The 22460-nt window shown below is 61.3% G+C and overlaps 1 protein-coding gene and 1 long non-coding RNA gene across 4 annotated transcripts in view; one reads left to right on the plus strand and one right to left on the minus strand.

Annotated features, from left to right (window-relative positions):
• KIF3C (kinesin family member 3C) overlaps positions 1–22389 on the minus strand; it is a 36161-nt gene extending 13772 nt beyond the window's left edge. For all 3 annotated transcript variants that reach the window (XM_014610481.3, XM_019497677.2, XM_019497676.2), the window contains exons 1-2: positions 20405–22389; positions 2828–2929 (exon numbers count right to left, since the gene is read on the minus strand). In XM_014610481.3, coding sequence (XP_014465967.1) covers positions 2828–2929; positions 20405–21817 — 1515 coding nt within the window. In that variant the 5' untranslated portion in view covers positions 21818–22389. The remainder of the gene's footprint in view (positions 1–2827; positions 2930–20404) is intronic.
• LOC109285738 (uncharacterized) overlaps positions 1–22460 on the plus strand; it is an 86328-nt gene that overhangs the window by 38756 nt on the left and 25112 nt on the right. The gene's annotated exons all lie outside the window — the stretch shown is intronic.

Here is a 22460-nt window from a genome sequence, read left to right on the forward strand (position 1 = left end):
CTGTCTGCAACACATCTTATAAACATGTGATGTCTGTCTGGTCTGTCTGCAACACATCTTATAAACATGCACCGTCTGTCTGGCCTGTCTGCGACACATCCTATAAACATGCGATGTCTGTCTGGTCTGTCTGCAACACATCTTATAAACATGCACCGTCTGTCTGGTCTGTCTGCAACACATCTTATAAACATGTGATGTCTGTCTGGTCTGTCTGCAACACATCTTATAAACATGCACCGTCTGTCTGGTCTGTCTGCAACACATCTTATAAACATGTGATGTCTGTCTGGTCTGTCTGTGACACATCCTATAAACATGCACCGTCTGTCTGGCCTGTCTGCAAAACATCCTATAAACATGCACTGTCTGTCTGGTCTGTCTGCAACACATCTTATAAACATGCACCGTCTGTCTGGTCTGTCTGTGACATCCTATAAACATGCACCGTCTGTCTGGCCTGTCTGCAACACATCCTATAAACATGCACTGTCTGTCTGGTCTGTCTGCAACACATCTTATAAACATGCACCGTCTGTCTGGTCTGTCTGTGACATCCTATAAACATGCACCGTCTGTCTGGCCTGTCTGCAACACATCCTATAAACATGCACTGTCTGTCTGGTCTGTCTGCGACACATCCTATAAACATGCACCGTCTGTCTGGCCTGTCTGCAAAACATCCTATAAACATGCACCGTCTGTCTGGCCTGTCTGCAACACATCTTATAAACATGCACCGTCTGTCTGGTCTGTCTGCGACACATCCTATAAACATGCACCGTCTGTCTGGTCTGTCTACAAAATATCCTATAAACATGCACTGTCTGTCTGGTCTGTCTGCAACACATCCTATAAACATGCGATGTCTGTCTGGTCTGTCTGCAACACATCTTATAAACATGCACTGTCTGTCTGGTCTGTCTACAAAATATCCTATAAACATGCACTGTCTGTCTGGCCTGTCTGCGACACATCCTATAAACATGCGATGTCTGTCTGGTCTGTCTGCGACACATCCTATAAACATGCACCGTCTGTCTGGTCTGTCTGCAACACATCTTATAAACATGTGATGTCTGTCTGGTCTGTCCGTGACACATCCTATAAACATGCACCGTCTGTCTGGCCTGTCTGCAAAACATCCTATAAACATGCACTGTCTGTCTGGTCTGTCTGCAACACATCTTATAAACATGTGATGTCTGTCTGGTCTGTCTGTGACACATCCTATAAACATGCACCGTCTGTCTGGCCTGTCTGCAAAACATCCTATAAACATGCACTGTCTGTCTGGTCTGTCTGCAACACATCTTATAAACATGCACCGTCTGTCTGGTCTGTCTGTGACATCCTATAAACATGCACCGTCTGTCTGGTCTGTCTGCGACACATCCTATAAACATGCACCGTCTGTCTGGCCTGTCTGCAACACATCCTATAAACATGCACTGTCTGTCTGGTCTGTCTGCGACACATCCTATAAACATGCGATGTCTGTCTGGTCTGTCTGCAACACATCTTATAAACATGCACTGTCTGTCTGGTCTGTCTACAAAATATCCTATAAACATGCACTGTCTGTCTGGCCTGTCTGCGACACATCCTATAAACATGCGATGTCTGTCTGGTCTGTCTGCGACACATCCTATAAACATGCACCGTCTGTCTGGTCTGTCTGCAACACATCTTATAAACATGTGATGTCTGTCTGGTCTGTCCGTGACACATCCTATAAACATGCACCGTCTGTCTGGCCTGTCTGCAAAACATCCTATAAACATGCACTGTCTGTCTGGTCTGTCTGCAACACATCTTATAAACATGTGATGTCTGTCTGGTCTGTCTGTGACACATCCTATAAACATGCACCGTCTGTCTGGCCTGTCTGCAAAACATCCTATAAACATGCACTGTCTGTCTGGTCTGTCTGCAACACATCTTATAAACATGCACCGTCTGTCTGGTCTGTCTGTGACATCCTATAAACATGCACCGTCTGTCTGGTCTGTCTGCGACACATCCTATAAACATGCACCGTCTGTCTGGCCTGTCTGCAACACATCCTATAAACATGCACTGTCTGTCTGGTCTGTCTGCGACATCCTATAAACATGCACCGTCTGTCTGGCCTGTCTGCAAAACATCCTATAAACATGCACTGTCTGTCTGGTCTGTCTGCGACACATCCTATAAACATGCACTGTCTGTCTGGTCTGTCTGTGACACATCCTATAAACATGCACTGTCTGTCTGGTCTGTCTGCGACACATCCTATAAACATGCACTGTCTGTCTGGTCTGTCTGTGACACATCCTATAAACATGCACCGTCTGTCTGGCCTGTCTGCAAAACATCCTATAAACATGCACTGTCTGTCTGGTCTGTCTGCGACACATCCTATAAACATGCACTGTCTGTCTGGCCTGTCTGCAAAACATCCTATAAACATGCACCGTCTGTCTGGTCTGTCTGTGACACATCCTATAAACATGCACCGTCTGTCTGGTCTGTCCGTGACACATCCTATAAACATGCGATGTCTGTCTGGGCTGTCTGTGACACATCCTATAAACACGCAATGTCTGCCTGGTACATCAGATAAACATGCGATGTCTCTCTGTGAAACATCATATAACCATACGGTATTTGTCTGGTCTGTCTGCGAAACATGATATAAACATGCGATGTCTGTCTGTCCATCCAGAGCTGGCTCCGGCCTACTGGACAGACAGTTGCTGACACCCAGGACAAGGTCAGCATCAGTCTTTGGGGACCCTGACCTGGTGCCAGTCCACTTAAGCCACCCATGAAGTTGAGCCTTTACCTGCTCTGCTATCTCCTGCCTCTTCAGCTCCAGCATCTTCTGCTGCTCGTTGGTGTGGTCCATGATGTTCCTCCCTCCGATGAGCAGCTTGCTCTCCATCGCCTGGGGAAGAAAGGTGCTGGGGGAGTCAGACCGCCTCCCAGACACGTGCGCATGGGGAAGGAGCAGAGGGCCAGGAGCCAGGCCGGCTCTCAGAGCAAGCAGCGGGGAAGACCTCAGCAGGTATGCCAGCCTGACCTGCCCCGCTGCCCAGCTGCAAAGGAGCAATCACGGTCTGGGCCTGTCTGCTTGCAGCCATTGCAGCTCCTGCAGACATCCCCAGACTAGGCCAGCTGGCTTGGGCACGACAGCAAGGGCCAAGCCCCAGGTATTTCCCCCATGCCCCGAGCAGCCCACACTGAGCCGTACTGCTATCATGGCACCACGACAAGCAGCACCCAGGGCAGCCGAATGCCAGCTGGGGCATGCTGACGTTCGCTGGAGTCACTGCTGTGACTGCGATGGGCACAGTGCGCAGGCACTGACCAGATCCACGGCTCGCACCACGCCAACTGTCCGAAGGGGCAGTGGTGGTCCCCAGCACCGGCTCGCCGGCACGGACCGGTCAGCTGGGACCTGGAATGAGGCGTCACCATCCTCCAGCTCTTTCCAGCTGCAAAGTGCTCTACCAACCTCTCCCCAGGAGCCCTCCCAGCACCGCCCCACTCCCTGTCTCTGTCACACAAATGTCCACATAGGGGAAACTGAGGCACGGAGGGGTAAAGGCCTGGGGTGGTTTTAAAAGTGCCTAAGTGACAACAAGTTCATGTCCTTCTGCCAGGCTACAGGGCAGGACAGTCCCGTGGATGCAGTCGAAAGCCCCTCCCAAAGCGCTCAGAAGTGGCCTTGGATTTGGGATGCCTGTGGGAACCGAGACCCTCAATGCCTCGGAGCACTTGGGCCTCATCACCATCCTCCGGCCCCACCGAGGTCCGCTGCAGTCCTGGGTGCTGGGCCCCGTGTGCAGCGCGGTCCCGAGAGGGCTTTGAAACCAGCCGCTGGCTTTGAGGACCGCAGCCGAAGCGAGCCAGTCGCTGCTGGGCTGAGGCAGAGGAAATCTATGAATCTAAAGGACGTGGAGCAATGGGTTCAAACGGGGGCAAAAGAGATGTAGACGAGATCTGGGGGGAAAGGCCCCGGGTGTGCAGGCAGCGAGGCAGCGAGAGCTTGCCCCACGCGGGGCTGGCGCCTCCCTCCCGGCGGGTCCCAAATGGAGCCTGGAGAAGCACTACACGGGGCTGGGATAGGAGCAGCCGCCAGCCTTGGTGCGGGGGCTGGACCCGATGCCCCTTGCGGTCCCTTCCTGCCCTGGGATCCTGTGACCAGAGCCCGGGACTCTCTGGGCCTCACAGAAATCATTTCCTCTCCATCTGTCCAGGGCTGGATGTGGCCCAGGACCACGGGGTCTGGGACCCGTGGACACCACCGTGACACAGGGGCCCAGTGGGAAAGGGTAATTAGGTGCGTTACGGCACAGCCACGGCAGCGCACGGGTGGCACTACCGGGGCTTTCTCCTTTCTTTGCAACAGAAGAATCGCTCTGGGATTTGTCCACGGTCAAAAAACAAGGGACAACGAAGAGCTGGCGTTTGCCGAAGGGGCTGGAGTCTAACGAGCAGGACCTCGAGTATGAGAAGGTTGAAGACCGCTGCTCCAGGGCGAACGAGGCCTGACGCATCTGTCACTGGCTCTGGCCATGGGCCAGCCTGGGGTGTTTCCCCGGGGTCCTGCTCCAGCCTGGCTTGCTAATCACCTCCTGCCTTAGGTCTGTCCCCGAGGAGCGGCCCAAGACCTGCAAACCAGGACACTAAGCACGCTGCCTGCCACCCCGAGGGCCACGGATAACTTGGGACGGACCCTTCTCTGCTGACGTGACGGCTTGGCACGACCAGCCCCGGGAGGGAGTCTTAAAAGCACAGGGAACGAACGAGAGACTCCCCAGTAATGAACCGGCCGCCCACCTGAGACGCAGGGCCCCTGAACGGCACCAGGGCTGTAGCCCAGGGGCACCCGTGCACTGTCCTTAGCAGCCTCGCAGCACAGCTGCCGGAGGGCAAAGCCAGCGAGAAACGGAGGGGCCGGGGCAGGGAACGGGGCCCCAAGAGCCCATTACGAGAGGATCCGTCGCCGTGCCCCCTCGAGTCCACCTCTCGCTGCCCCACGGGGGAGAAGGGTCATGGGAGGGCCCCGTGGTGCAGCAAAGAGGCCCAGCATTGTGCTGCACATCTGCAAAATGCGGCCACCTCTGGAGTGGAACACAGGAGCCGCGTACAAGCAGCCATAGGGAGGGGAGACGAGCGCCCACATGGGGAAGGGCAGAGAGGCAGAGATGGGATCAGCTCAGTGGCATACGGGCCAGGCCGCGGGGCTAAGACCCCGTGCAAAGCCCGCACGGGGCGATGACCGGACCCAGTTCGTTGCGACTGCATTGCTTAGCTGGGTGCATGCACGACGCTGCAGTGAGCTTGCGGGGGCTCACCGGCCTTGCTGCCCGAGGCCAGCACGGGGCAGCAGGGGCAGTGCCCTGGCAGCAGAGCACGGCGGGACCCTTGGTGCAGGGGGAGGCAGCTGGTAGCAGCGAGGGCCGTCAGGGCCCACGGGGCTGGGATGCAGAAGCAGACCTGGGGGCATTAACCCCAAGTCCCGTCTCCACGGGCAGCTGTGGACCGTGGGGCGGTGGGTGTGGAGGGCGGACGCCCCGGTCCCCCTGGATGTCCCGGTGCCGAGGCTGCAGCGGCCAGGACGCAGCTGCAGGGTCGTGGCTCCTCCATGCCGTGGGGCATCCTCGGGCCTGTCGCAGCCCACAGCGGCCCCAGCGCAGAGTGCAGGGCCAGGATCGGGGCCGTGCTCTCTGCTGAGCAGGGTGGGGGGAATCCGCGGTGTGCTCCCACGCGGCCCTTGCTTCCCCCCCCCCGGCGGGCACGCCGGCCAGGCCTCTGCTCCCCGCGGGGGGGCTGGGGAACAATGTCCCGTTGTGCGTCAGCCTCAGGCCCGCTGGGGACACGGCCCGGAGGCGCTGGCGCGGGGCCAGGCGCCTTCTCATCCTGCTTCCTTCCGCGCAGCTGCTGAGCTCGGGGGGCACAGCCGGATGCCGGGCAGCTGCCGGACAGGGGGGCACGGGGCGCGTGGCCTGTCTGTCCCACGGGGCCGGGGGGGGGCACGCTCTCCATGCTGAGCGAGCACCCCGCAGGCGGCCAGGCCTGATGCCGGGGGTTGCTTTGTGGGTGGGGAAACTGAGTCGCAGGGACAGGCAAGATGCTCGCAGATCTCGCTAGGGCCAAGCTTGTGCCGTGGTCTCAGCTTCCCTCCATCTCCTTCCTTCCGCAGGCCCCGAATGGTCTGGGGAGGGGGCTTTCCTGGGGGGGCTGGTGGGAAGGACGGCACCGGAGCCCGGGAGCAGGGGATGAACGGGAAGTGACTCACTGCGTCCACAGAAACGCCCTGCGCCAGACGAGCCCCGCCAGACAAATGACACCCCTGTGCCCCCCCGTACGGCCCTCCCCCATGCACTCTGCCCCCTTTGCACCCCCTGCCCGTGCTGCCGGACCCCTGTGCAGTGCCGCTGGCCAGGGCACCTTGCACAGGCTGGGAGGCATGGGGGTCTGAGGGGGAGGTTCCCCCTGCCCCTGCCCCTGCCTCCTCCGCAGCCCCTGCACCTGGGGGGGGGCACTGGAGCCAGACAAGCTGGCCCCTTGCTGTGTCTCCTGGGGGGCATCACCTTGCCCACGCCTGCTCCCTGAAGACACCTGCCCACTTGCCTCCCCATGGCCTGACTGCAGCTGCCCGCTGGCACCTCTCCCCCGCTCACCCCGGAGCCAAAGCGAGTGCAATTAGCAGGATTCGTTATACCTGCAGGGCGTGGGCCAGACCAGGGACCTCTGCATGCCGGCGGCACTCTGCCGCTGGGCGAGGAAAGGCCCCTCTCTGAGCGGGGTCCTCTGCCCTGAGCCCTGGGGAGCAGGAAGGAGACACTGTGTGTGCATGGCTGTGTGTATGTGAGTGTGGCTCTGTGCGAGCAATGTGTGTGTGCATGTGTGCATAGGTGTGTGTACATGAGAGTATGATTATGTGAGCAATGTGTGTCTGTGTGAGTGTAAGCATTATTTGTGTGTGCATGTGTGTATATGTCCATATGTGAGCATCGTCTGTGTGGGTAGTCACATAGCTCTGTGCAAGCATTTTCTGTGCGTGTGTATCAGTGTGAACCTGACCTATGTGCAAGTGCATCAGTGTGGTTCTGCCTGAGTGCTGCATGTGTGTGTCACTAGTAATGAGAGTGCTTTATGTGCATCAGCGTGGCACCGTGTAAGCACTATACATGTGCACGGGTGTGTGTATGTGAATGCACCTCTGTAGGAGCCCTGTGTGTGTGAGTGTAAGCATCATCTGTGTGTGTGTGTAAGCACAATTTGTGTGTGCATGCATGCGTGTGTGTGTGTGTGTGTGTGTGTGTGTGTGTGCATGTGGCTCTGCAGGAGCCCTGCCTGCATGCTGTGCATCGCCATGGCTCAGCGAGCGCCATCTCGCCCCACATCCCCTTCTCCCTCGGCGCCTCCGTGACGGAGCGTGCGTCTGCTGCCGTCTAGGTGTGTCAGTGTGTCACGGGGAAATAGGGCACGCGGCCCGTGGGCTCTCCCTGGCACAGCCGCATGGCCACCATCCTCCCCTTCCCCCCCGCCGAGGAGGGGGCTTCACATAGGTGTCCCCGCGGGGGTGGCCGGTGACATGCCTGGCAGGGGGGTGCATATACACACGTACGTGTGTGAGTGTGTGTGCATGTGTGCGTGCAGGGGAGAGATCTTGGGCAGCTCCTCTCCCAGGGGCTCCTCGTTGTCACCTTCTGCCCCACGGCCAGAGATGCACAGAGCAGCGGGGGTGTTACCCGCCCCCCTCCAGCTGGGGGTCTTGGCCCCCCAACATCCTCCCTGGGAAGGCCCAGGATAAGCCACCCCTCACCTATCAGCCAGGGCCTGCTCCCCGCCCCGGGACGCCCTCCCGTGTCCACATCCACCTGCACGGCTCACACGGCCAGGGGCAGACGATGCTGCTAATTAGCAGCTGGCCCAGGAGCGGGGTGGGGGTGGTGGGCAATTAGGGACGCAGAGCACGAACAGGGCCAGACAGCCCCCCTGCACAGCACCACCGCTCCTCGTTAAAAATTAATCCTCCAGACACTGCCATGGCCCGCACTGCCACGGCCAGCGGTGAGCCTCGAGGGGGGACCCAGAAGCCGCTGATGCCAGGAGCCAGGCGGCCGGGTCGGAGCGGTGTGGGCAGGGCAGGCGGCGCGAGGTGGTGGGGTCTCAGCTCGGGTCCTGAGCAGCAGCCCCTGAGCAGGGAGGGGCTCTGGGACCGCTCGGCTCCAGGCTTGGAGGGATGCAGGGGGCTGGGGCACAAGCGAGGGGGCTCCTTGCTCACCCCCACGTGGTGCCTAGACCGTGCTGGGCCTGGCTGGGGCCTGGGGGTGGTTAACACGGAGCAAGCGGAGCAGGCGTCTGGCGGGGGGCCCTTGAGACGCCTCGTGTGCAGCAGCTCGGCTCACCCGCTCCTCTCCGGCGCTGGGATTATTATTTAATGTGCAGGAAAAGCAGTGCGGAGAGGGGGGGACCCTGACCCCAATGCAGGGAGCAGGCCAGGGGAAGGGTCCTTGGGGGCGGGGAGGGGGTCAGGCAAGATGCTCAGGGTACCCCGGGTGGAAGAGCAGCAAAGACGAGCTCTCCCGCCCCAGCCCCCTCCGCGCGGCCGCACTGCTGGCTCCCAGGCAGAGCCGCGGGGAGCCACTTAGCAGCCCACCAGATATAGGTCACGCCGCGGCAGCGAAGCCTTGGCTTGGGGCCCACGTGGAGCCCCCTCCCCCCTTTGTGCATCCGTGGCCCCGTCGCCTGCAAGTGCTCTCCAGCCAGCGTTGCCCAGCCCGCCGGCCCCGCTCCCCGGGGCCACGATGCTGGAGGCGGGGCGGCTCCCGGGGACTCCTGCCGCACCTCCCCTTGCTCCCGACCCCCTCGGAAGAAGGGGGCCCACGTATGAAGTGCGGTGCTACGGGGCAGCTCCTGCTTCCTACCGCACGTGCGCCTGCCCGCTCCGCCCTCGGAGCACTGCAAGGGCGTTGCATCGCGCTACACATGTTACGTCTGCCCAGAGCCTCCGCCGCCTCCCATCAGGGGATGAAATAAAAGCTGGAAAGACACAGGTCCCCCACCAGCGGCCGAGCCAGACTACCCAGCTGCAGAAGCACCCTCCTGCGGCCCAGCTTTCTCTACGACAGCTCGTCACTCCTGTCGGAAGACAGCGGAGGAAGAGCCAACCTTTTCCGGCGGTCCTTCGCTCTCCAGGTTAGGGGTGCACGATACACAGCCCGTGGGCTGCATACGGCTCACCTGGGCACCTGCCGTAGCTTACGATTCGCCTCCTCATTTCCCTGCTGTTCCCCGAGCATCGAAACAGAGAAAAGTGAAGCTTTGCCAGGGGTTACGGTAGCTCCTGGCCTTCGTGTCTGCGGCTGGGCAGCCCTGGCCTGCCCGTAGCAGGGGTCCTTCTAGCAAGGCAGTGCACCCACTCCTTCCACCCCGACCTGGGCCCCGGGCGCTAAGGAAGCCCCTAGCAGCAGTGGAAGGCTGTTACCTTACACATCCCTAGAGAGATGTTGTGCGCTATCACACACTCACATCACCAATGGTGAGGCCAAGGGGGGCTGCACCCTGAGTGTGAAGGGACGGGGGTGAACACTGCCTCTGTCAGCCCAGGAGGGGACAGATGAGACCGCTCCACAGGCTCAGCGGGACCCGTGCCAAACCGGCCTGCTGGACCTCTTCTGCGCGTCCTGTTGCAAAGGCAGCAGGGTGCAACTTGGACCCAGACGTGTAGAAGAGCAGTGGCCTCAGGAGTCCCTCCGGTGCAACCCCTGCCCCAAGCAGGATCACCCCTAGACCGGACACCCCGGGCAGGGGCCGGCAACCCCCAGTCTGTGCTGGGGGGGAGATCCCTTCCTGACCCCCTGTGTGATGATCAGTCTGAGCCAAGGCAGATCCAAGCCATGGGATCTTTGGCCTTCTCCATCGCACTTCCTAGGAGCACTGAGGCACGTTTCGTGAATTGGCTAGAGGGTCGCACCCAGAGTCGTAGTGAATGGGTCGGTTTCGACCTGGAAGGGTGTGGGCAGTGGGGTCCCGCAGGGCTCGGTCCTTGGCCCGATACTCTTTAATGTCTTCATCAGTGACTTGGACGAGGGAGTCAAATGTACTCTGTCCAAGTTTGCAGATGACACAAAGCTATGGGGAGAAGTGGACACGCCGGAGGGCAGGGAACAGCTGCAGGCAGACCTGGCCAGGTTGCACAAGTGGGCAGAAAACAACAGGATGCAGTTCAACAAGGAGAAATGCAAAGTGCTGCACCTCGGGAGGAAAAATGTCCAGCACACCTACAGCCTAGGGAATGACCTGCTGGGTGGCACGGAGGTGGAAAGGGATCTCGGAGTCCTAGTGGACTCCAAGATGAACATGAGCCGGCAGTGTGACGAAGCCATCAGAAAAGCCAATGGCACTTTATCGTGCATCAGCAGATGCATGACGAATAGGTCCAGGGAGGTGATACTTCCCCTCTATCGGGCGCTGGTCAGACCGCAGTTGGAGTACTGCGTGCAATTCTGGGTGCCACACTTCAAGAAGGATGCGGATAACCTGGAGAGGGTCCAGAGAAGGGCCACTCGTATGGTCAAGGGCCTGCAGACCAAGCCCTACGAGGAGAGACTAGAGAAACTGGACCTTTTCAGCCTCCGCAAGAGAAGGTTGAGAGGCGACCTTGTGGCTGCCTATAAGTTCGTAATGGGGGCACAGAAGGGGATTGGTGAGTATTTATTCACCAAGGCGCCCCCGGGGGTTACAAGAAACAATGGCCACAAGCTAGCAGAGAGCAGATTTAGACTAGACATTAGGAAGAACTTCTTCCCAGTTCGAGTGGCCAAGGTCTGGAACGGGCTCCCAAGGGAGGTGGTGCTCTCCCCTACCCTGGGGGTCTTCAAGAGGAGGTTAGATGAGCATCTAGCTGGGGTCATCTAGACCCAGCACTCTTTCCTGCCTGTGCAGGGGGTCGGACTCGATGATCTATTGAGGTCCCTTCCAACCCTAACATCTATGAATCTATGAATCATCTATGAATCTTTGTAACCAGTTACCTGCCATTGCAGGACCCTGGACATGGCCGGTACCCTCAGTCCCTCGTGTGCTCTTCCATGGCACCGTGGTTGGGGGCTGAATGGTGGGGGTGCTTCGTGCCTGGGAGGTAACACAGCCCTTTGTAGAGAAACACATCGCATGGTTTCCTGCCGTCGGAGGAGACAGGACACGGAGACTGTTTCAAGACCCCTAAGCTCCGTGTTAGCACCTGAGGGAGTGAGCTGCCGCTTACAGAAACTTGTGCAACTCTGATTTAGCAAGTGCATAAGGTGCAAACCCACCCGGCCTCCTCCCCAGGTTCAGACTATCACAGCGCGTGACAGCCACCGTGCCGGTGAGAGCCGACGGCTGTTCAGTGCCACGCCACAGCGACTAGGGACTCCCTGCGGGTGCAGCGTGCTGCTTCACCGAGGTCACATCGGATGAGCCCCCGCGTCCGGCTGCACAACCCCCCTATGGCACAACATCAGATCGAGGGAAGATGGTGACAGAAGATGGGACAAGAAGCTGGGCAGGAGTCAGCAGTGCGCCCTTGGTGCCAAGAAGGCGAACAGCATCCTGGGCTGCATCGGTAGGAGTGCTGCCAGCAGATCAAGGGACGTGATTGCTCCCCTCTGTTCAGCACTGGGGAGGCCACATCTGGAGTCCTGTGTCCAGCTGTGGGCCCCACTGCAGAAAGGATGTGGACACATTGGAGAGAGTCCAGTGGAGGGCAATGAAAATGGTTGTGGGTCCGGGGGACAGGACTGGTGAGGAGAGACTGAGGGAACTGGGCTGATTGAGTCTGCAGAAGGGAAGACTGAGGGGGATTGAATAGCAGCCTCCACCTCCCTGCAGGGGGGCTGCAAAGAGGATGGAGCTGGGCTGGTCTCAGTGCGGGCAGATGGCAGGACAAGGAGCAATGGGCTCAGGCTGCAGCAAGGGAAGTTGAGGTTGGATATTAGGAAAAATTATCACGAGGAGGGTGTTGAAGCACTGAACAGGCTCCTCAGAGAGGTGGTGCAGTCTCCATCCTTGGAGGTGTTGAAGACGCGGGTAGACAAAGCCTTGGCTGGGATGACGTAGCTGGGGCTGGTCCAGCTTGGAGCAGGGGTTGGACTACATGTGACGTCCTGAGCTCCCTTCAACCCTCGTTTTTGATGGTTGTATGAACACCCTCGTTGCTCCCGTGTCGCTGAAAGGAGCAGGGATAACACGAAAACCTAAAGACAGAGCATCATCGAACCCGCAGGCCGTGACGGGCTCCTGGGGAGTCTTACGGAGGAGCCCAGTGACTGCAGCCTCCTTCATGGGCCCAGAGCTGCTGGGACGATGCTCCCGCGCCCCGTGACCGGGCCGATAGCAAAGAGCGCTCGAGTCTTTCAAAGACATTTCAGTGACCCCCTTTCACTAGTTATCAGCTCCGTCCATCCAAGAAAAACACCAGCAGCTCATCAGATGTGGTCAAGGCGGGGGCTGCTTTTTGCCTGGCCGCGCTGACTTCATCTCCCTCGATGACGGAGGCCGAGAGGCGACCGACCAGAGGAAAGAAAGGCAGCGATGTCCCGAAGAGGGGGAGCAGCAGGAAAGGAGGGAGACCCGTGAGGTCACCGGGGCTGCACAGTCTGTGCAACAGCCTTGCACGCCCCTTGCTCTGAGCCTCCCCACTGATGGGGTTTCCATCCCGCCCCGGCCTCACGGCTCTCATTTCGGTCCTGCCTCCGTTTCCCTTGTTCCCTCAATCCCGCCGCCCTGCCCCGCTCACCCGGGTCTCAGCGCCGCTCCATCCCGGTGCACCCCTTTCCCCTAGTCTCTCCTCCTCAGAAAGTCCCTCCCTACCAGGCTGGGCCCCTGTGATCACAGGGCGTGCTATCAGTGCCACTCCAGTCCTCTTCCCCTGTCTGCTCTGCTTCCTGCTCCCTGCCCAATCTACTGCTCTGCTTCCTGCTCCCTCCCGCACCTGCCGCATGTCGCGCGTGGAGGAAGCTGCCCATGCTGCCTGTGGCACACGGGCGATAGGCTGGGCACCCCTGGATTAATACCAGCCTTGATTAGTCCCACCATGTGGACATACACAGCTGGCCACCGCATCCACGGCTGACGCCTTGTAACCCCCTGGCCACGCGTGCTGGGGACTAGGTGCTTTGTACGCAGTAAACCTGCAGGAGCCAAGTTTGGGGCCAATCTTTTTATAGCCCCCAAGGTCACCGACCTACCCTGTTACGAGGAGGGTGGGGGCGCCGCTGGGGCAGGCTGCAGAGAGCCTGATGGCAAAGGGGCTGCAGGCACGCGCCGAGCTGCAGGACACCGGGCTGCTGACGGCAGACTCGGCACCTGGGCCACGGGCGCGGAGACCTGGCTCAGATGACCCAGACGGGGTGGGCTTGGGGGTGTATCAGCACCAGCACGGACAGCATCACCGCCCTGTCCTCTCCTCGAGGCCCTGGGGTCTGGACCCTTGTGCCCCCGCTCAGGCCACATCCTCCAGAAAGGCTGCGGGCGCCTAGGGCTGGGCAGTGGACCAGCACCTCCTTCCTCTGGCCTGCGAACCCGGGGCTGGGGTCAGCTGGGCTTGGGGGCCAAAGGAACAGGGGGTCCTCTGGCTCCTACAGCAGCCGTCTCCACGGGGAGGCTCCCGCGGCAAGCCCCACGCCTGGTGCCGTGCGGCCACGTGCTGGGAGCAGAATTAGCTCCTTCTGTCGGCCGCGCGTGAGTCTGTGTGTGCTTGTATGTGTGTGTGTGTATTTAGGCATCCATGTAAATGTGCGTGTGCGCGTGTACATACATGGATGGGTGGCTGTGTGCGCATGTTGTATGTGGGTATGCGTGCACATGGATGCATGTGTGTGTGTGGGGAGTGGATACACAGCTGTGTGTGCATGTTGTGTGTGTGTGTGTGCATGCACATATGTGCATGGATGCACGACTGTGTGCATGTTTTGTGCGTGTCTGCATGGATGCATATTGTATATGTATGCATGGATGCACGACTGTGTGGGCATGTGTGTGTGTGCATGGATGCACGGCTGTGTGTGCGTGTTGTATGTCCGTATGCATGGATGTGTGTCTGTGCGTGCATGTTGTGTGTGTGTGTGTGCATGGATGCACAGCTGTGTGTGTATGTGTGTGTGCATGCACACATGTGGGGCGGTGGGTGGGGGTCCTATTCTCCTTCCTAAGTGGGTAGCCCCCCTGCCCTACCCCCTTGGCCTTCCCTTTCTGACGGGTCCTTGTATCCCCCTCTCGCTGCTCAAAAACCAGACTGCCCCTTCCAAGGCCCGCGTGCCTTTCATCCCATTTCACCGGCCCCTGCTGAGGTCCGGGAGCCGCGTTGCCTGATGCTTTATGCCCAAGAGTATGGGGGGGTGGGAGGCCTGTTCCGACTTCAACCAGGGTCTGACCCGAAACAGGGGGAGGAAAACGCTCCTGACCCGAAACACCTGGGTGGTTTTCCTCTCTCCCGTCACAACGGTGTTTGGAAGGGCACGGCATGGACCCGTCAGGAGATTAAACCCACCGCGAGCGGCAGCTGCTGAGATTGGAGATGCCTTGATCATCTCAGTATAGTTCAGGGCAAGTGCTCCCGAGGACAAGTCACGCCCTGAGCCCCCTTTCTCCCCGTCTCTCTAACGCAGCAGTTCTCAGCTCTGGTAGGCCCCGGGCTCCTGTCAGGAAATGCCGGCGGTAGCCGTGTGCCCGCTCCAGGCGCCGGTGTGGCAAAGTGCTAGCTGCTGGGGCTGCAGCCCGGCGGTGCGCAGCAATCCCTGATTGCAGGCTGCCTTGGGAACGGGACCAGCTGAGAGAGATAACTAGCAAAGACCTCAGCCAGCCCCCAGCTGAGCAGGATGCTTTGGACACCGTGGATCCCCCCTCGACATCTCTGGGTTTATCGTGGGACTCGGGTGTAGGTGTTTGCAGACCTGCTTGTGCTGATGGTGCCTGGCACCCTTGGAAGGATCTCGTGGCGCCCCCGGGCACTTGGCACCCCGGTTGAGAGCTGCTGCGCTCGCACTGTGCTGCGCGGTCCTTAGCAGAGTGCAACGCACAAGGGACGGACGCGTGTGCCAGGACGCTGGGGTGGCCGCGTGCCCGCCGCGAATCTCAGTACGGCCTGGCTGTCCCACTGTCCCTGCTTCATACACCTGCCCCCTCCACGCCGGGGCCCTTGTGACTTATCACTGAGCCCGGTCACCGGGGTTTGACAAGAGCTCCTTCCAAACAGGCAGCCAGTTTTGATGTAAAGATGGGTCCATCCCTGCCGTTGTGACTTGATCCCCTTCCTTGTTCCTGCCATGAATTTGCTGGGCTTGTCCCAGCCCTGAGTCCTGGCCGTGCCTTTCTCTCCTGGAGGAAGGAGCCCCTGGGGACCAGCTCTTCTCTCCATCCTTTCCCCGGGCAACCAAGACAGCCCGCAAGTTGCTTGTTGATAATATGAGCAGCGCGAGCCGGCTCAGGCTCTCCCTGGACGGTGTTTACTCCGGCCCGCAAATCCCTCGCAGCCCGTCTCAGCGTCCTTTGCAAACGCAGACCCAGGGATGGTCTCCCCAAGCCCCTTCCCTGCCCCTACTCACCGCTCTCCTGTTCACCAAACACGACCTCCTTTCGTTCTTCCACGGTGCTGCTTCGATCCCCTGGCCCAAGCCATGGGGGACCCGGGAGCCCTCGACCTGCCTGGCAGGAGCCGAGCGGCCAAATGCATCACCTGTGAGGTGGCGTCTGGGCTGGGTCAGTGTGCCCGGGGGTGTCGCACACAGCGCCGGCTTTTGCTCAACTCTCCATGCAGGTCCAGTGTCACCAACCCGCCGGCCAGGGCTGCAAGGGTATTAAAAGCCCCCCCAAAAAACTCTCTGCATCGCCTGCGCCTTGTTTACGGGCTGTCAGCTCATGTGCATCCGTGTCTGCGAGGCCACGTGGTGCTTTCCTGACGTGCCCGAGCAGCGCTTCATGCTGGCACCAGGTTTAGGTGCCTCATCCTTACGCCACGCTGAGAGGCACGTCTTTCCTGCCGCTGCTTCGGCATCTCCTGTGGAGGGGCCCGGTCCTCGCGCTCTGCCGACGGCTCCGTGCAAAGCGACGCTTTGCTCTGACTCCATGTAGCAGCTAGCGCCCAAGCAGCCCGGCCTCTCCCCGGCCCAGCCGCCGGCTGCTCAGGCTCACATCCCTCAGCCGTGGGCACGTCTAGCATACGGCTCTGTCGTCTCCCCGGCGTCTCGTCTAGCACGCGTGCCTTGCCGTAGTGACAGCCGCGCGTGCATCGCGGTTTGCTGGCCCGTCTGCCTCGCTCAGCCTAGCGGCGCTCTGTCCCATTGCACTCGCACACATTTCACCCTCTGTGATTTCTCTGCTAGACGCCGTGCACGGAAAGAGCGGAGCAGCCCTTGCTCTCTGCCCAGCCACGGCCCCTCACTTCCCAGCCCTCCTGGCCAACGGGGTGAGGGGTGCCCAGCCCCACAAGCACCCCCAAACTAAACAGGGGGGACTGCGGGGCTGCTGGGACACCGCAGGGGTGAGCTGTTGAGAGCAGGGAGGGATGGGGGTGCCTCGGAGATGGGGACGGTTGCAGCTTTCTCCTCTTGCAGCGTAGGGAGGAGCGGGGCAGAGCGGGGGAGACGGCCCGGGGGACAACGCCCTGACCCCCGGCAGATGGACAGCGTGTGTGTGTGTGTGTGTGTGTGTTGGGGGGGTGAGACCACAGGAATCCACATCTGCAGGTGTTTGTGTGTGCAAGAGAGTGTGTCTGTGTGTCAGTGACTGAGAAAACACACATTGTCATGTGTGTGTGACACGGAGCACGTGTGCATGCAACAACCACAGGAGCCCACATCTGCAGGTGTTTGTGTGTGCAAGAGAGTGTGTCTGTGTGTGAGACTGAGAAAACACATGTCATCGCGTGTGTGACACGGAGCACGTGTGTGTGCAACAACTACAGGAGCCCACATCTGCAGGTGTCTGTGTGTGCAAGAGAGTGTGTCTGTGTGTGAGACTGAGAAAACACACGTCATCGCGTGTGTGACACGGAGCACGTGTGTGTGCAACAACCACAGGAGCCCACATCTGCAGGTGTTTGTGTGTTCAAGAGAGTGTGTCTGTGTGTGAGCAACTGAGAAAACACACATCGTCGTGTGTGTGACACAGAGCACGTGTGCATGCAACAACCACAGGAGCCCACATCTGCAGGTGTCTGTGTGTGCAAGAGAGTGTGTCTGTGTGTGAGACTGAGAAAACACACGTCATCGCGTGTGTGACACGGAGCACGTGTGTGTGCAACAGCACTCATTTGTGTGACAATGTGTGTGCATGTGTGATACAGCATGTGCGTGTGGCAGAGAGGACACATCCGTGTGGGACGACACGTGGGCACATATCATAGAAAATTAGGGTTGGAAGGGACCTCAGGGGGTCAAACATGTGTGCCAGCTAGTGTGCGAGCGCGCACATCTGTGTGCGTGACAGAGAAAACACAGCTAGATGTGTGTGACAGAGAGCATGTGTGTGAACACACATCTACATGACAGAACAGGGTGTTTATGTGTGACAGAGCATGCATGTGACAGAAAGCAGGGCCGTGTGCGACACTACACACGTGCATTTGTGTGTGACCGAGCATGCGTGTGAGACAGAGCGTGTGCATGTGTGACCGAGAGACAAAGGAAAAGAGCACATCTGTGTGTGTGCATGTGTGCGTGTGTGTGTGTGTGGGCGGGCGAGACAGCGGCCCCGTGTGTGTCTGGCTGTGCTCACACCCACATGTGTGCGCCTGGCTCCCTCTGGAACACAACAGCCGCCTTTATGCCGGAGCCCCGCCTCCCCGGCGGCCGCGGGCGAGCTGCTTGCTAATCGTTATTATGCTCGTTAAATGAGTGAGGGAATGTGCCGGACACAGGGCCTCATTCATGCCCGCGCTGCATTCCCGGCCCCTTCCCCCGCGCCCCCTCCCCACTGCCCGCGGGGCTCGGCCGCTGGGCAGTGCCACCCGGCCTGGCACGAGCGCCCGGCAGCCTCGACGGGTCAGCGGGACACAGCTGGCCGGAGCAAGCTGCTCTCACGTGGAGGCCGGAGGCCATGACCAGCGCTCAGGGAGCTGGCCGAGGCCTGGCTCTGGGCTCCCAGACCTGCGCGCTGCGACTGCTGCTATGTGCCGGGCCGAGGCAGTCGCCGGCACAGGTGCGAGCACCGTGCAAAACAGAGACTCCCCACCCCGGGTCCGGGTAAACATCTGCAGAGCCCTTCGCGGCCCCTGTAGCCATGTGCCCAGCCTGCCGCTGCCCTCCTTCAAATGCTGCTCTGCCACGAAGCCTAAGGACGTGGCCGTGGCCTGGATGCCGGCCAGTTCTGTGCGTACAGCACCCAGCGCGCCCGGCAAGGGTTTGGACCTATAACAGCCCGGGCAGGTAGGACGCTCTGCGGGTGAGGGCAGAGAGCCGGGATGCCCAGGCCCCGGCCCCGCTGCTGGGTTACTCAGCAGTGACAGGACACGCGGTGGCCCTGGGCCAGCCACGCCGCATCTCGCCAGGGAGGGGACGTCACAGACAGAGCCTGCGCTTCGCCCCCACAAACCTCAGCCCTGTGAAAGTCTAGAGGGATATGGGGTCTCGCTCCCGGCCCCAAGACCTCGCTCTCTCCAGTGCAGTATCTGCGGTTCCTGTAGGGCCTATAGAAACGTCCCCCCTGCCAGCAGCAGCTCAGGGCAGGGCTGGCACCATCAGAGGCCGTGACTGCAGGCGGGGGAGCAGCAGCAGAGCCGGGGCAGAGCAAGAGCAAGACCTGGAAGGGGCAAGACCAGAGAGGCAGCCCTCCCCCCCGCAGACAGGCAGGGACGAGGCACTGAACCGAGGGAGACGAAGGACGGAGCCAGGAGGGTCTAGGCCAAGTGTGCAGAGGATGCCGAACCCCGGTGCACGCATTCATTTGCATATGTACTGGCATGCAGATGTGTGCAATTGTGTGCATGCACACCACTGCCCGGTGCTGGCTCCAGAGCCCGCCGTGGGAAAGGGGACCTGAATTGCTGCCCTCCCACGAGGGGGTGAATTCGCCAGGGCAGTAACTAGCACGGGAAGGGTGGAGGCAGCCAGACGCCCACTCCCCCATCCCTGCGATATCACAGCAGGGTGCCCTGCGAGTGCTGGGGGCTGCCCGTCGGGTCCTGGCGGAGCGGGAGGAGCAGGCATCGGTCACTGCGGGGCGGCCCCGCCGGCCTCTGGGTGCTGCGTGGAGCAGCAGTCAGCCCTGCATCCGCGGCGAGGCGGCGAGGCATCTCTGCACCAGGCCACGCCGCAGCCAGGAGCCTCCAGGGCTGCGTCCTGCCCTGACCACCCGCCCCTCCCCACGGCCAGAGAGCGCCCATCCCCTGCACTCCTGGCCCGCAGCAGGCGGTCGGTCTCCTGTGGCGTGCAAGGGGTTAAAGCGCCAGGAGGGCCCCTCCTGCACCCCCAGCTCCCCCCCTCCTCCAGGATCACAAACGCCGGCACCCCCACACCCCGCCAGCGACACGGGAGACGCACCACGGGACTTGGCCAGCACCCCGCTTCCTGGCTCTCGGGGAGCACCGAGCCACCCCTGCCAGCCCCAGAGCCCCTGTTCCCGCGAGGCGGGGCGTGGGGAGGCTCACGGTGCCCAGGCCGCCGACCTGGGCACCCGCTCCAGCAAGAAAACGGGGGAAAGGAGCTGCCACTGAGCGGAGGTGGGTGGGCGCCGGATGCCTGGGTTCCTTCCCAGCGTGACCTTGGGCGGCCCCCTCCTCCCCGCGCGTCGGACTGTGTCTCCGTGCAGGTGACAGCACTGCCGGGGAGTCTCCATCCCTCCCCATGCGGTACCCGCTGTTTTGGAGCTTGAGCCACACCCCAGAGCCAGCCGCGGGCCGCACTCGAGCAGAGCATCCCCGGCCTCGGCCCCCTGACTGAGCGGCTGCCGGCAAAACAAGCCCGTCGGGGCGTGAGCAGGGGGTCCCTGGGGTCCCCCAGGCTGCGCAGGGGTGCCCTGGGGAGGCCGATGCCCGCGGTGCTCAGCCAGCGTCTTGCCCTGTCTATCTAAAGCCCGCTAGCGATGCTGGAGACAAAAGGAAGTCGGGGGGTTCCCCCCCCTCGCCGCTCCCTTCCCCCCCCCCCGCCAGGTCTGCTGGCCAATGCATATTCAGCAGGTCGCGCCCGCACAAGGGATGCGAATCTGCAGCATCATCCTAGCAACCTCTGCCAGCCGCTGGGTCACGTGGACGGGACTCCGCTGAGGCCCAGCTCGTGCCACTGGTGAGGGCTTGGCCCGTAGCCGAGCACCCCAGGTAGCCTGGGGCCACCCTAGGGCCAGGACGTCGCCACGGGGCTCTCCCACCGGGGACGTGGGTGACCACGCCGGGGCCCCACCCCGTGCCGAAGCCGTGGCCGGCGCTTACCTTGTACTTGGTGGCCAGCAGCTCGGTGGCCTCCTGCTCCTTCCGCAGGTCCTCGATCATCTTCTCCTTCTCCTCCAGGAGCTTCTGCTTGTCCTCGCTCACCAGGCTGTGGTCGTCCTGGATGGCCGCCTTCTCCTCCTCCAGCCGCTCCTTCTGCTCCCGCAAGTAGTTCTCCATGTTCTTCTCCAGCCCGTCCTCGTGGTCCTCCTCGGCCTCGTGCTCCGGGGCGCCCTCCCCGTCCAGCGCCTTCTTCCGCCGGCTGCTCCTCCTCCGCCGCTTGCTCAGCATGCCGCGCTTCTCCAGCTGGGCCTTGAGCCGCACGATCTCCTCCTGAAACTCCCGCAGCAGCGTGTCCTTGGGGTCCTCGTTCACCCGCGGCTTGTTCTTGATGTTCTTGGCCCGGTTGGCGAAGCGGAGGGTGGACAGGCTCTCGTCGTAGCTGTGCGAGGCCGGCCCGAGGGTGGCCACCATGATGGTCTTGGCGTTGCCCCCCAGGGAGTCCTGCAGGAGCCGGGTCAGCTTGGAGTCCCGGTAGGGGATGTGCGTGCTCTTGCCGTCCACCAAGGCGGAGATGACGTTGCCCAGCGCCGAGAGGGAGAGGTTGATCTTGGAGGCTTCCTTCGGCCGCTCTCCCGGCGCCCCGGTCTTGCTCTGGCGCTCGCTGCCCGCCAGGTCCACCAGGTTGAGCTTGCCCACGCGGATGTGGTCCTCGCCGTCCAGCCCGGTCTCGCTGCACTCGACCGTGATCATGAAGATGGCGTGGGAGCGGGAGCTGTGCTCGTTCATGTTGGTGGTGCCCACCGCCCGGGTCTGGTTGCCCAGGTTCATGACGTGCTCGATCTCCTTGACGTTCTTGGTCACGAAGGACGAGAGGTCCTTGATGTAGACGCCCGTCTCCGGGTTCTCCTTCAGCTCCAGCTTCTTGTTCTGGTCCTTGGCCAGCAGGTCCCGGATCTCCTCCTGGTAGATCTCCAGGTAGGAGGCCCTCACCAAGTACTGCTGGTTCTGGGACCGCGAGATGTGGGTGAAGATGTGCTCGAAGGAGTTGGGGATGACCCCGCGCTTCTCGGGGTCGGCCCACGCGCCTTGCATGGTGTAGGTCTTGCCGGTGCCCGTCTGGCCGTAGGCGAAGAGGGTCCCGTTGAAGCCCTGCAGCACCGAGTCAATGAGGGGCCGCACGGTCTCGTCGTACAGGTCTGCCTGCTTGGAGCTGGCGTCGTACACCGCATCGAAGGTGAAGGTCTTGGGCAGCTCCCCCAGCGAGGCCCGGGGGTTGCGCAGCGTCACCTGGCCCAGCCGCACGTCCATCTCCAGGATCCGCTCGTGCCCGGCGGCTTCCTCCTTGCGGCTCATCGGGCGGCACCGGGCCACCACCTTCAGCGCCTCGCTGAGCTTGGGCTTGGGGGCCAGCATGGTCCCGCCTGCCCCGCGCCGCCGGGCTGCGCTGCTCACCCCCGAGCCGGAGCCGGAGCCGGAGCCGGCATGGAGCGGAGGGGCTGCGGCTCTGTCCCTTGGCGACGCTGCCTCTGCCTCTGCCTCTGCCGCTGCTGTGGCTGCTCCGTGCCCTGGAGCCGCCTCCTTTCCTCCCGCACAATGGATGCAGTCAGGCAGAAGCTGCGGGCAGCATCCCCTCCGGCACCGCTCCGCTGCACCCCAGGGTGGGGGCTGGCGCGCCGGCTATAGAGCAGGGGAGAAAAGCAGATAAATGGTGGGGGGGGGGAGAGAGAGAGAGAGAAACCCCCCAAGCTGAGGGCAGCGTCGCCTCGGTGGGCTTCAGTTCCCCGCGGCGGAGGCCGGCCGCAGGGTCCCTGGCACTGCGGGCAGCCGGGGGCTCAGCACCCCCCGGGGGCTCCAGGGCCAGGGCTGGCAGCGCCTGGCCTGCCCCTCCGGATCCTCATTCATTGCAGTGCGGCAGCTGCTGTGCATGCGTGTGTGTGCGAGAATGAGGGAGGAAAACAGAGGGCGCTGGGCGGGCCTGTGCGATGCTGCCTGGGCGGATGCTGGGGGGGGCCGGCGGATGCAGCAGGGAGGGGAAAGCAACATCCCCCCCCCAACA

This window comes from Alligator mississippiensis, chromosome 1 (genome assembly GCF_030867095.1).
Source record: "Alligator mississippiensis isolate rAllMis1 chromosome 1, rAllMis1, whole genome shotgun sequence".
In the NCBI taxonomy this organism is placed as follows: domain Eukaryota; kingdom Metazoa; phylum Chordata; order Crocodylia; family Alligatoridae; genus Alligator; species Alligator mississippiensis.